The 12,776-nt window shown below is 46.0% G+C and overlaps 5 protein-coding genes across 5 annotated transcripts; 2 read left to right on the forward strand and 3 right to left on the reverse strand.

The window, feature by feature from the left end:
- Positions 1–1,311: 1,311 nt before the first annotated feature.
- JR316_0005452 (uncharacterized protein) lies at positions 1,312–2,350 on the forward strand (the record flags this gene model as incomplete). Its single annotated transcript, XM_047891210.1, has 9 exons — positions 1,312–1,487; positions 1,560–1,579; positions 1,642–1,660; positions 1,716–1,743; positions 1,804–1,822; positions 1,875–1,910; positions 1,964–1,988; positions 2,043–2,136; positions 2,195–2,350. The coding sequence occupies 9 exons, from the start codon at positions 1,312–1,314 to the stop codon at positions 2,348–2,350; spliced, it is 573 nt and encodes a 190-aa protein (XP_047750971.1).
- Positions 2,351–2,625: 275 nt separating this feature from the next.
- Positions 2,626–5,111, reverse strand: JR316_0005453 (uncharacterized protein; the record flags this gene model as incomplete). Its single annotated transcript, XM_047891211.1, has 4 exons — positions 2,626–3,163; positions 4,116–4,661; positions 4,819–4,838; positions 4,887–5,111. 4 exons carry the CDS (start codon positions 5,109–5,111, stop codon positions 2,626–2,628), a joined length of 1,329 nt encoding a protein of 442 aa, XP_047750972.1.
- Positions 5,112–5,379: 268 nt separating this feature from the next.
- On the reverse strand, positions 5,380–6,514 carry JR316_0005454 (uncharacterized protein; the record flags this gene model as incomplete). Its single annotated transcript, XM_047891212.1, has 3 exons — positions 5,380–5,473; positions 5,525–6,096; positions 6,278–6,514. 3 exons carry the CDS (start codon positions 6,512–6,514, stop codon positions 5,380–5,382), a joined length of 903 nt encoding a protein of 300 aa, XP_047750973.1.
- Positions 6,515–7,226: 712 nt separating this feature from the next.
- On the forward strand, positions 7,227–8,532 carry JR316_0005455 (putative acetylxylan esterase A; the record flags this gene model as incomplete). Its single annotated transcript, XM_047891213.1, has 3 exons — positions 7,227–7,876; positions 7,936–8,303; positions 8,450–8,532. 3 exons carry the CDS (start codon positions 7,227–7,229, stop codon positions 8,530–8,532), a joined length of 1,101 nt encoding a protein of 366 aa, XP_047750974.1.
- A 2,499-nt stretch (positions 8,533–11,031) lies between these two features.
- JR316_0005456 (uncharacterized protein) lies at positions 11,032–11,993 on the reverse strand (the record flags this gene model as incomplete). The annotated part of the gene is made up of 2 exons (XM_047891214.1): positions 11,032–11,837; positions 11,888–11,993. The coding sequence occupies 2 exons, from the start codon at positions 11,991–11,993 to the stop codon at positions 11,032–11,034; spliced, it is 912 nt and encodes a 303-aa protein (XP_047750975.1).
- Between the last annotated feature and the right edge of the window lie 783 nt (positions 11,994–12,776).

Here is a 12,776-nt window from a genome sequence, read left to right on the forward strand (position 1 = left end):
TAATAAGAACATGACTCATAACGATTAAAACATCAAGATAAATTCGAGATACCGTGACTGATTGTTGGTATAAGTGCCCTACGGTGATGCTGTAGCAGATAAGGGTGGATTAAAATAACGCATGCTTTGAAATTGCAAACTGAAATAGAGGTGGAGAACTAGTGGCAGGTTTAAAATAGATGGATCTGCGCCATCAGTTCTCTCAGACTACATGCCCGCCGGCACTTCTAGGTTGAGCATGGATTCGATAAGTCCCCCTGCAGGGCGTCCTTGATGAGCGAATTTGCCCGACTCTATGTGGATATCTATCGCGTAAGTCTTCAGTAAATATCATAATAAAGCTTAGCATTCAACCCTTGGATCCAGCGTCTAATGAATTGAAATAGCACCCGGCTCATGTTGACGCTGAATTAATCAGCGCAGCATTTTGGCATTTTTTGACAGCTCTCGAGCTACCAGGGCCACCCGACTCCCTGATGCGGCGCCGGTAGCAGTCAGCGTGACTGATAGAAATAATCTGCTTTAGCTAAGTAACTATGGATGTACTTAGATTCTGATTAGCATATACCGGCTTCGAACAAATTGCCTTCGATCGTCAACGCTGTCTTTCTCTCACGGTATTCTTCACCCCTCTACACTCAACAGGCATTCTAAACCTCTTGTAGGAAGCTTACTAGCGCATGCTTCCCTGTATCTATTCACCGCATTCCGCTAGGTTTTGAAAACTGAAGGATGCTCCAGGTTGATGATGATGCATTGAAAGTAGAGACAGCAGGAAACCTCGGCGCCGTAGAAATCGCTACATTTCTCAGTCTCGTCCTTCTTGGAGTTTCCCTCTCTCAGGGATATACTTTCTTTCGGAGGAGTAGCTCAGATAGATGGACTCTCAAGTTGATGGCGCGTCACTGGAATCTTTGGTCTTTCTCAATGTTTACTGACATATACATGTTAGGTATCCCTCCTTCTGTAAACGCTTTCGTAGCTGTCAGTAGTAAAACTACCCACTTACTCACTCAACAGGGTTTTGGAGCTATTCCACTCCTTTACCGCCGCCCACACTATCTATTATGATACGATTACACGATTTGGGAGAGCGGAGATCAACTCGTATTCTTTATCTGCCAATGTCGTGAACGAGACACTCATTACAGTACTAGTTCAGGTATGGATTGTTTGGATAGTAGTGCGAACGTACTCACTCATCCTTTCCAGTCATTCTTCTCTCATCGGATATACCGACTCTCCGGGAACATGTTTATTAGCATTGCCTGCTTTTCTCTCTCAGGGCTCCGTTTCCTGGGAGGCATCGCCATGTCGGCAGAGAGCATCATAGATGTTCATAGAACCCCCAATTGGGTTGTATTCATTTCCAAGTATAATTGGCTTGTCATATCCGCTTTGGCTCTGGGAGCAGCTACAGACATTTTAATCGCAGCTTCCATGCTGTTTTATTTAAGAAAATTGGCGTCATCAGGGAACTTTCGCAGGTAAGTAGGATGTACATTTGCCTCTACAATCTAGCTCATATTCTTGTGTAGCACCACCCAATTTATTAACAGGCTTGTACGGTATTCGCTACGTAAGTAGTGGTTGTTCCTGTTCGCTAGCTAATTGCACTCTGACGTTGTTTGATAAACTTAGAAACCGGGCTAATAACTAGGTATGAGCGCTACATAACTGTGCTTGAGTGTCATTAATAACACGTCTACATGCAGTCTTACTTCAGTGACGGTGATAATCTGTGTGAGTGATAATATCCGGATGAATCATTCATGCTAAATATCTCCCATTTTTTAACTGTAGTTTAAGGCGCTGAGAAATCGTGGGTTGTGAAGCCATAATGTTAACCACCACTAACACCGATATTTATGCAGTTGTATGGTTTGGCCTGTACATTGTTCTAGCCAAAAGTAACGATAAGTCCTCTTACCAAGGGCAGACCATATATTGACCAAATTTGTAGTTTACTCCAACTCTCTTCTGGCCTCGTAAGTCCTCAAGGAATGCCCATCAGTGTATTTCTAACACATAAAATACGGAAGTCTCAATGCGCGGCCCCGTTCAGAGAGACAACCAAATCGCCAGCGTGGAGTAAGCACAGGCATCGACTTTGAAACTGTTCCACGCGCCATTTCAGTAAGCCAGACTTTCAAATCAAGTCAAATAGCCCATTTCTTAGTTAATGTAAATATAGGTGCCATTCCATATCACAAATCCGACCAACACTTCGGGCTCGGACTCTGATTGGCCTTCATCATCTAATCAATCTGAAAATAGGAGAGCATTCAAAAGCATGAGTATAGCAGAGGAACCAAAAAATGGTATTGAAGGGACCGCCCAGGATGTGTAGCTTAGTATACAATATACGGTGGCGAAATCGGGAAAGGTACATATTCATATCCACATCAGCGGCGTCAGTCAAATTTGGGTACTAAAGAGCAGATTTTTTTAAGCAGATGCTAGATCTTTAATGCGAGAGCTGTGTAGTATCCTGTTCAGCTAACATTTTCGTCCTCAGGCGTAGTTGGTTACGCTTGTCAGACCGTATATGCGAATTGATAGCACTGGGAAGGGAAATTCTTAACCCCGGCATACGATTTATGAGTATGACAACAGAGTCAGCACTCACTCGAGATACATTTCCACACTCTGGGGAAAGGTCAAAGTGCCAGATATTGCCGACTTCCGCACAGCTGGCAGATTCATGCTAACCGTTTTGAGAATCGCATTGTCGATTGGAATGGCGACTGTCGTTCCTTGCTTGACACCTTTTATTTTGAAGTCGACGATAATCACATGTTGGTCTGGATGACCTAGCTTATGAAGAGTATCCTTTGTTCCCTTCCACATTGTTGTCCGTGTAGTTTCCATCATTTCTTTTGGGTCCAATGGTGTCAAGGAACTTAGCTCAAGCATACCTTCCTCGTTGTCAACTCTGGCCTGGCTAGTCGCAAGAAAGAGGTGGCGAGCGAAATCTGAAGGGACAATCTCAGCTTCGCACTTTGCAACAAAATGTGAGTCTGGTCGAGGGCTACTGTGGAGTCCGTAGAGTAGTGTAAGCGCCATTGCCAAAGTGACGGATAAATATTCATTGGCGACAAGGGTGGGTATAAGCTTGGCTGTCGCTGTATTCATATCTTGGCAATTTGCTTTGTGCGCTGGCCTAAAGCAGCAAATATCAGTAGACAAGTAACATGATTTTGAAAGATGGACCATTTACCAATGCTTTCTCTGACACTAATAACTTGTATACTTAACGCAAAGCTCACCAAGATGTCACGATATAAAGTCCATACCTCCTTGGAGCAATACGACGCGATTTTACACTGTATTTTGTCCCTGTATTCAGCAAGTGTTATACATCAGTCATATGTACACTCACCCTCGCACAAAGTAGGAGTTTCTTATCCGCAGAGGAGGTATTGCTACATTGGATGCACACCTGCCGAATCTGGTGTCTGGCTTCCTTTATGTCCGATGTTGACGACGCTACTGCGCGAAAGTCGCGACGATTGTCTGGATGCCTTAACGTCATTATGCTGGGAGTTGTAGGGCTCGGGTGGCTTGTAGAGTCGGAACTCATGATCTGCGGGGTGATGTGGCAAGGAAAGGAACAGTGTGGTGGTCGATAATCAAGGTCAATGAAGCGCCCATGGCTGCACATGCTAAGCTACTTATAGGGGGCCACCCTCGTGACAGCACATCATTGAGTTAAGAATAAAGATCCAGCCCAGTCAAATATGATTCATTTTGGCCATGAATTAACTTTGATGAAGCCGTCGCTCGTGAAAAATAAGTGGTAGTGTCATTCTTGAAGCAGTCATGGGGTGGACCAGACCTGTATAGCCGAATCTTCTTTCATCTGGGTCAGGCCAAAAATTTATAAAATATAGAAACTGGGAATTGGTTGAATGTAAACCCTTGGAAAGACGATACAGTACAGAAATATGCATTCCACACTTATCTATATATTCAGGATCTTTCCTTTTCCTCCATGGTCGTCCTTAAACGCAACTGATTACGACTGTCTGACTGTATATGTGTGTTGATAAGACTAATGATATACATTAGATTAAAATTAAACGCAAGGCAAGGCAACCGATCAGCCGACTCACTCGATACAAGTTTGCACACTAGATGGGCGGACTGTAGTGCCATTTACCACTGATTTGCGTACAGATATCGCGCCAGATTTGACGGCCTCAACGACACGTTCTTCGATCGGGAAGGCGTACGTTGTCCCTTGCCATTTCACATCCTTGATGGTAAAATCAAGCATAATGACATGGACGGACGGGCGACCATCACTACGCAGGCCCTCCCGCGCCGTATTCCACATACTCTTGCGGGTTCTCTCCATTGCTATCCTGGGGTCTAGTATTTGAAGCGATCGAATCTGCAACATGGCTTCATCTTTTCCCTCTGGGTCGGGCTGTACATGTCCTGATGCGATGAGAGCCGCGCGCACGGGATCGGCAATGCGGAGTTCTGCCTCGCACATTGCCACGAGCGGAATATCTGGCCGTGGGTTCTCGTGAATTTTAAAGAGCATAACGAGCGCCTTTCCCAGGTAGAAATAAAGGGCTGGATTGGCTACGAATGATGGTATAAGTTTCGCGGTGCTGGCCTTTAGTTCCACGCAGATGGATTTGTGTTTAGGCCTTGAAAATAAAATAAAAATAAGCAGCATCGATTGATCAGTGACGAGGTAGGTGTAATAAGCCGGTTGGACTAGCAAATTACCATTGCTTTTTTTGACACTAGGAAACTAGAAGTCAGCATCAAACAGTTCATCAGAAAGATCGGTTCAATACATACCTCCCTTGAGCAGTACCACGCTGTTTTACACTGAATTATTTCAATGAAAAAATTCTTTATTTAAGCACCTCTTTTAATCCATCTACACTCACCCTGGCACATTGGAGGACTTTGATTTCTGCAGAGGATGTTTTGTGGCATTCGCGGCATACGTATCCATGCATGCTCCTGTTCTTCTTGATCTCTGCCGTGGAGGATGCTATCCTGTGAAAATTACGGATGTTGTCTGGATGGATCAATGCAACGACAACAGGCGGAGTTGGTGTCGGGGTACCAGTGGTGTTAGGTTCCATGGTTATAATGTTTATGTCGCGAGGAAAATTACCAGACCTTCAGGCGCAGTCAGTAATGGAGATTAATGGTGGAAGGGAGAAAGAGAGGGCATTGATCCAAATACCGTCGTAGATGGTTAGCTGTAATAGGATTCCTCGTGTTGAAGAGAAGTTTGCTAAAATAAAGTCAAAGGGGCTGTGGCTAAAGATAATGAAGTGTATTCGTCAACGGATCTACAAACCCGCACCAGATTTTACAAGGTAACTTTTATGTGTTGTGAACTATACATTACTCAGTCCCAGAGTGTGGCTCCCAATTTAGAAGGGTTGCTCGTAATCGTAGTTGGTTACGTTTGTCCGACCGTATGTGCGTATTAATGGCACTAAGAAGCGTTGTAAGAGGTCAATTTTGAGCAAAATATCAAAACACTCACTCAAGACATGCCGCGATACTAAGAGGCATAAACGTGGACCCAAACATAGACGACTTCATCTCCAACGTTGAACCCGACCTAATTCTATCAAACGCAGTTTCCAAAAGGCCAACTGCAAACGTCGATCTCTGCTTCGTACGCCTCATCACAAAGTCGACGAGCACTACATGCACGTCTGGGTGCCCTTGCTTGCGATACCACTCCTTCTTGCTTTTCCATAGCGCCATCCTTACATCATCTATCGAGGTTTCAGAATCCAGAGACTTCATTCCTCGTACTTGGAGCATTCCTTCAGTTTCTGGCTCCTTTTCGCCGCTAAACAATAGTTGTAACTGCCGTGCCGTGTCAGCTGGGAAGAGCTCGACATCGCATTCGGCAATGAGAGGGTTTTCAGGGTTGGGTTCTTCGAGCAATTTGAACACAAAGACGAGTATGATTTGAAGGTAATCATTAAGAACGGTATTGGCGAGAAATGAAGGTATCAATCGTGCTTCTGCTGATTCGCTGTGTTGACAAACAACCTTGTGTGCTGGCCTAGAATTGGGCAATCTGTCACGTTCCTCACTGCTATTCTGATGCGAAAAACAACACACCATTGCTTTTTTTGACACTGAATGTACCCATTATTAGCTCCAGATCCAAGTAATATAATTAAACGTGTCCACGGACCTCTTTCGAGCAATACCAAACTTTTTTACACTGGGTAATCCTAGCATGAAAGGACGATCGAAGCAAAACATTCCATAAACTCACCCTCGAGCACTTCAGCAATTTGTCCCCACTATCCGACGTCTTCCCGCATTCGTTACAAATATGCAGAAGATTTGCCCGCCCATCTTTCACTTCCTTCGTGGACGCTGCGACTGCACGAAAGTCGCGACGCAATTCGGGGTCATTCAACGAGACGAAGGGGATGGTGTGAGTGTCATCCGAGCCGCCTTCGCCGCCATTGTCAAGATTGACGCGCACGTTCTTTATCTCCAATGTCATTCGTACAAACTACGAAAAGGAGAAGGTGTTGTTTCAGTGTCCACGTTCAGACCAAAAAAAATATGAACTTCCATCATCCGGCGTTAATTAGTTTAGGGCAGGTGATTACATGTGCGCGTCGACGCGTCTGCGCATAACTGGCGTATAATTCCTCCTGAGTATGCATGGTTCTGCATACGAGGATCCGGCACTCAATCCGAATAAAAAAAAAAAAAAACAGCAAAGAAGGCTCAATTGACCGGTACACGAATTGGATACACGGAGACTTCCTAAACTAATTCTGTGTGATGTATATTTTGAGGACTGTTAACATCATATTTTTACGATATCCTCCTGGCCCTGACCTCTCCACAGCGGATGGTACAGCCCACCAGCCACGCGCCATACGCCCATACCCGAGCAAAAGCCGAAATTGCAGTTCAAACACCCTGAGTATATTTAAGATGTCGACAACGCTGGCAAGATGTTTGTCGGATGTATAGCTGGCGCGTCAAAGTTGTACAGAAATATGAGATCAGCGGGGGGCAAATGTCTATCCAAAGGCTGTTTATTTTTGTTCAATTGAGAAGGGTGCTGTTCATGAATGATAGAAGCGAATAGTTAATACAGAAAGCGGGCCGCTGGATAAATTGACGCTTCAACACATGCGGAAAGCGAGCTATAAAACCAAAAACTCGTCCTACCCTACAAACACCCAAGAAACCAGCCAACAATGTTCGCATACAAAGCCCTTATCACGCTCGCGCTCTCAGGAATTGCAAGTGCACTGACTAGCTCCCTGCAGCAAGTCACCGCCAACTTCGGTTCCAACCCCACCAATGTCAAGATGTACGTCTACAAGCCGACCGCGGTCGCAACACCAACGCCCCTCATAGTCGCCATGCACTACTGCACCGGTACCGCACAGGCCTACTTCTCCGGCACGTCGCTCGCACAGCTCGCAGACCAGCACGGCTTCATCGTCGTCTACCCAAACGCACCGACAGCCGGTGGGTGCTGGGACGTCGCATCGTCCGCGACACTGTCGCACAACGGCGGCGGCGACTCACTGGGCATTGCGAACATGGTGCGCTACGCGATCGCAAACTGGGGCATCGACTCCACGCGCGTGTTCGCGACGGGCACGAGCTCCGGCGCGATGATGACCAACGTCATGCTCGGCGCGTACCCGGACCTGTTCGCCGCAGGTTCGCTGTACTCAGGTGTGCCATTTGGCTGCTTCGCAGGGCCAAATGCATGGAACACCCAGTGCGCGACGGGAGAGCTCATCAAGACACCGCAACAGTGGGGCGACCAGGTACGCGCGGCGTATCCTGGGTTCACGGGCACCAGGCCAAAGGTGCAGTTCTGGCACGGAACGATGTAAATTAACATTGTTTTTAAAATCAATCACACCACTAACCTACCTCATTCACCCACAGCGACACGACCCTCTACCCCCAAAACTTCTGGGAAGAGATCAAACAATGGACAAACGTATTCAACGTCTCGCAAACACCCACATCCAACCTCACCTCGAACCCCCAAGCGGGCTACTCACGCGCGTCGTTCGGACCCAACGTGCAAGCCATTCTCGCACAGAACGTCGGGCACACAGTGCCAGAGCACGAGACGGACACACTGGCCTGGTTCGGGCTTTCCTCGCTCGTTCCTGGGTCTAGCTCCGGCTCCGGCTCATCAAGCGCTGGTGCAGGATCGTCACCGACGAGCACTGCTGCGCCATCGCCCACGGGCGCCACCTCACCACAATACGGACAATGCGGTGGAATCGGCTGGACAGGGCCAACAGGTAAGTCGTGTTCCTATTTGTGCGAACTTGATCCCGGATGACCATGGTGACTGACACACGGAATTACCTGCTGCAGTCTGTGCTTCGCCATTCACCTGCAAGGTCTCCAACCCCTACGTGAGTAGAATCATTCTTGAACGTTGTAGGGACACAACTGATTCTCTATGGATTCGACAGTACAGTCAATGCCTGTGAGAGCACGAGTGACAGCAGTCAGGAGAGTACGTAGTTCACAGTTTACGAATACCGAAACCTACATCTGTAACATGCCAAAACCAATACTTAACAAGATCATATGTGAATGTGAACCACTAAATTCCGACCTCATTGATACAAAAATAAAACACCAATTAAATACTCCGTATACTCCGAAGTAAAGACGACTTGGACAGGTGTTACTCCAACATATCCAAGGGCTTCGATTGATCTGTCGGGTGTTCATGCACTGAGAAGCACACAAAGTGTCCAGAATGACACAATGAGCAGCCGTAGCCGCAATCCCCGGACAAACGAAGTAAAACGCTGAACCATAAAATCTACAAAACATATCAGCATCCGTGCAAGAACCCTTTATGATCAAACACCAAAGAGGGGGAGCAAGAAAACCCATGAAGAAGGTACAACCTCCCTTGACACGTATGAGCAAATAACAAGAAGCGCAAGCGGCGCATCCCAACACGAAATATCAGATACCGTTGTAGTAAGGTAAACTCACAGCGTGCACTATAACCCCAGTGGGGCGCGCACGCTCGTGGTACAGTAAATAAAAGGTTGTCATCAATTATTTCGTTTCGTGGGGAATGACGCCCTTCAACTCCTCGAAAATGCGCACAAGCGTCTGGAGAGGCTCGGAATTCGGATGTGAAGCATTGGTGGATGAAGAAAGCAAAACGATCTACCACTGGCAAAAGTCAGGGTTGATGGTGAAGATAGGGTCCTGACAATGCCATGCGGAAATGACGATGCTTCGATGGCGACATACGCAAGGCAAGTATAAAATTTGAAGGTGAAAATATAGAGACAGTGAAACATTCACATGAAATGCCACGTTGAAAGTGGCACAGAAAGATGAGAAAAACGCATGCATGCGTCAAAGAAACAAAAAGTAAAATAAGACATACATTTAAGAGGCAGGGGACGAACTGCGGGTGGAAACAGTGCACAGAATCGTCAAACGATACATGGATCATCCCCAATGAATGACAACATCGTACAGGCTGCACAATTGCAGAGTGAATTGATAGATCTTCATAGTGAAATGTCAAGAGTCAAAGGAGATCTATAGAAGAAAAGAGAAGGTCAGATACGGATTCTGACAGGAATTCGTCGAAGTCAAACGATAGGAATCAATGAATAGGATACCTCGCGGGAACGCGAGCCGGACACGCCAAAGTGGATAAGGTGACTACAGCTCAGTTGACATGGTGATGGGATGAAGATGAATCGGCGCAGAAGGCGAAATGAATAACCACTGACGACAGTCAGGGTCAGCATTGAAGATAGGCACTGACAAAGGCCAGGCCATGTGGAAGAATGCGATCGGTAGCACACCGAGGGGAAACAATGGCATCGAAAGCAATGCGAATGATGGTGATGAACACCATCGAGAGATAACGAGGCAAAAGGACCACCGAAAGAAGTCGATGTCCAAAGTGACAGATAGATCCAACGACCGAACATCGATCGTGGCTCGCAGAGAAAAACGTAAAACGCTAGAATTGATCCACAAGAGGAAGGGCATTCATAACGTAGAACGTCACGAAGTGGGAGGTGAAAATGTGAAAATGAAGATCGGTATGAGAGTGGAGAAGATTTAGAAAGGCGTCAGCTACGGGGTACGTAGAAGGTTGACCTCAGCAGCCCCTCACAACCTTTTTCAAAGCGGAGGGGCGGGCTCGGACAGTGTGAATATTGGGTAATCATTCGCCATGCTCGAAAGGAAAGAATAGGAACCAGCGGGGGAAAGGCTTACATTTCAATTGGGTCTGATCCTCTAACAGCGCGCTATATTCCGAAAACAGCATCCGCAAAAAATCTTATGGGGAGACGAATTGACTGTAGAACATTCAAAAGGCCTTGAACCGTAATGTAGATTCGGTTAGAAACCAGGACACATATCCACATTCAGAAAAATGAACATACCAAAGGCTCAAATCAAGTAGATAAGAAAGATATGTCGCTAAATACATCTGAGAAGGCCTTCAGCGTCGGCCAGCGAAGAGAAAGATTCAGCAGCGCGAAAAAACATGTCGACGAAGTCAATGGCGATAATGGATGTGGGAGGAAGAAAGACGCAAGCAGGCAGCAAAAAAAAAAACCATGTTGGTCACAGCTATGTCACATTATCTCACGGTGTACTCCGACAATGCCGACGACATGCCGAAAGTACATGGTGTCATGTCTCCTCAGTCTCCTCACCCATTCCTCCTAGAGCCTACGGATAATTCAGCTTCATTAACCTCGAAAGTTGCCCATTTTCCTAAAACACAACCTTATAAAGGCAAACCAATGATCATTATAATTAATCGAAAAATATATTAGATATATAACTATCATAAAAATAGTGACCTCGATAATAGAGAGAGCCGCTGAAAGTTTTTCAAGTCCAAAAACGAGCATTCAGGGTGCTCGTCAATTATATATACACCTGTAATAGAATGGAAGACAAGAAATAAGTAATCGCCCATGCCTAAGCTGAGCTCAAAATCGATGGTCTCCCGTAGAATAACTACAAGTCCATACTCCAACTATCGCCACACAAGCTTGTGTATGCCGGAGGAAAATCGACCACTACATCCTCTTCCGTTGGCAGATGCATTGTGACTCCACTATCCACATGAATTTGGGCAGAAATGCGAGGAGGCATCGAGGATGCTGGAAGAAAAGTTTGCTGAATTTCCACTCGCCCGACCTGTGCTTGTGATTGACCACGAGAATTGAGTCGATCCTTTCCAGTCTTTTCTTTCGCGGCTTTAGAATAGGGAATAGAGGGATAATTGATGAATGGGGAAACGTGCACACCCGTAGGAGCTGGGTCGATACTGTCAGAACAAAATGGCTTTGATTCAAAGCGGCGTTTTCTCCTCCGGTAGTGCAATGACCCGACCAAAAATGATGTTGCGACCAATATGATGCAAATAGCTACCGCAGCTGTATAGGCATCTCTGTGTGATTTTGAGTGTACGAGAATGGATGATGTTGGAAGAGAAGTCGACGTCGTCTGTGCTGGGGGCGACTGCGCTGGGGGAGGCGGATCAACACTAAGGACATTTTCCGTTCCAGTCACAAGAAGGGAATACAGAGCGAGAGGAGTAGTGGTGCTATCTCCGTGATAAACAATGCGAATACTATGGTTTCCTGGCGCCACTTGGTACGTCTGAAATATTGTCTGCGCCGTGGAGGTATCTAGTACCAATGTCGCTAAATTACACACCGTGAAGTTAACGTGGGCGCCACCATCTAGTGAATAAGACGCGATAGCTGGAATATGCGAGCGAGCCACACGATTTCCACCTAGCCCAGCAACCGATGTTCCTATGCCTAAAATGAAACAGAAATGCGGGGTTCCGACAAACCAAACGCACCAGTAAAATTGAACACAAACGAAGCATCTGGGGTTATTGTACTCCATAACGAATAGTCACGCCAGTCATCTGTGCCCCAATCTGTGTGTGGGCCCAGCGAATCCATGACGGTATGGCTGTCCGTTTGCACATTTAATGCCAAAGTATAAACTTCTTTCCCCATACATATAAGTTGCAATTTTGATTGAACTCAACTACATACCTTGGTGTCCCGGTTGTAGAGAAATGGTTTCCGAGCATAGAAGAAATTATCCCGATCATTGTCTTTGCATGCCCTTCAGTTTGAATGGGAGCTGCACACATAAGGGTATGCTACCCGTACATAAAAAATTCAGTACCATAGTCTGTGGCCCTCTCCGCATGTATCTTAATTTTTGTCCGAAGATATAGAGTTGTCCAGAAGAACATTATGCGTGCCGTCCGTGCCGTAGAGGCGTGGGAACTCGACTTGTGTCCCGCTTTGCAGTGGATTGCTACTTGTGAAGACAGTAGGATGGTCGTTACAAGATTATACAATTCATTAGGAGCATAATTTCATACATTAAAATAACATAAGACTACATATAGGCTATTCCAATGCAATTTTCTGTCTTCAACCTCAACGTTAGGCCTTTTTAAGCCTTAGCACGCAAAGCACTCGTATCACATTATGAAGACAATCTACTTATGCAATCAGCATTCACAGGAGGATATTTACTGATTGTATAAATGTGAATCTTTTGAAGTGTTCAATCAGCGTGTGTCGACAGGCATACAGGCAATGAACTGTAATTTGTGTCCTTATTTGCCGAGATTTGCCGATTCTCACGATGTCTAGGCATGCACGGCATCGACAGAATGCCGAAAAATGACAGTATATCTTCGGGATGAAGAAAGGTAGAAATAATCA

The sequence above is a fragment of the Psilocybe cubensis genome, chromosome 4 (assembly GCF_017499595.1).
Source record: "Psilocybe cubensis strain MGC-MH-2018 chromosome 4, whole genome shotgun sequence".
NCBI classification, from domain to species: Eukaryota; Fungi; Basidiomycota; class Agaricomycetes; order Agaricales; family Agrocybaceae; genus Psilocybe; species Psilocybe cubensis.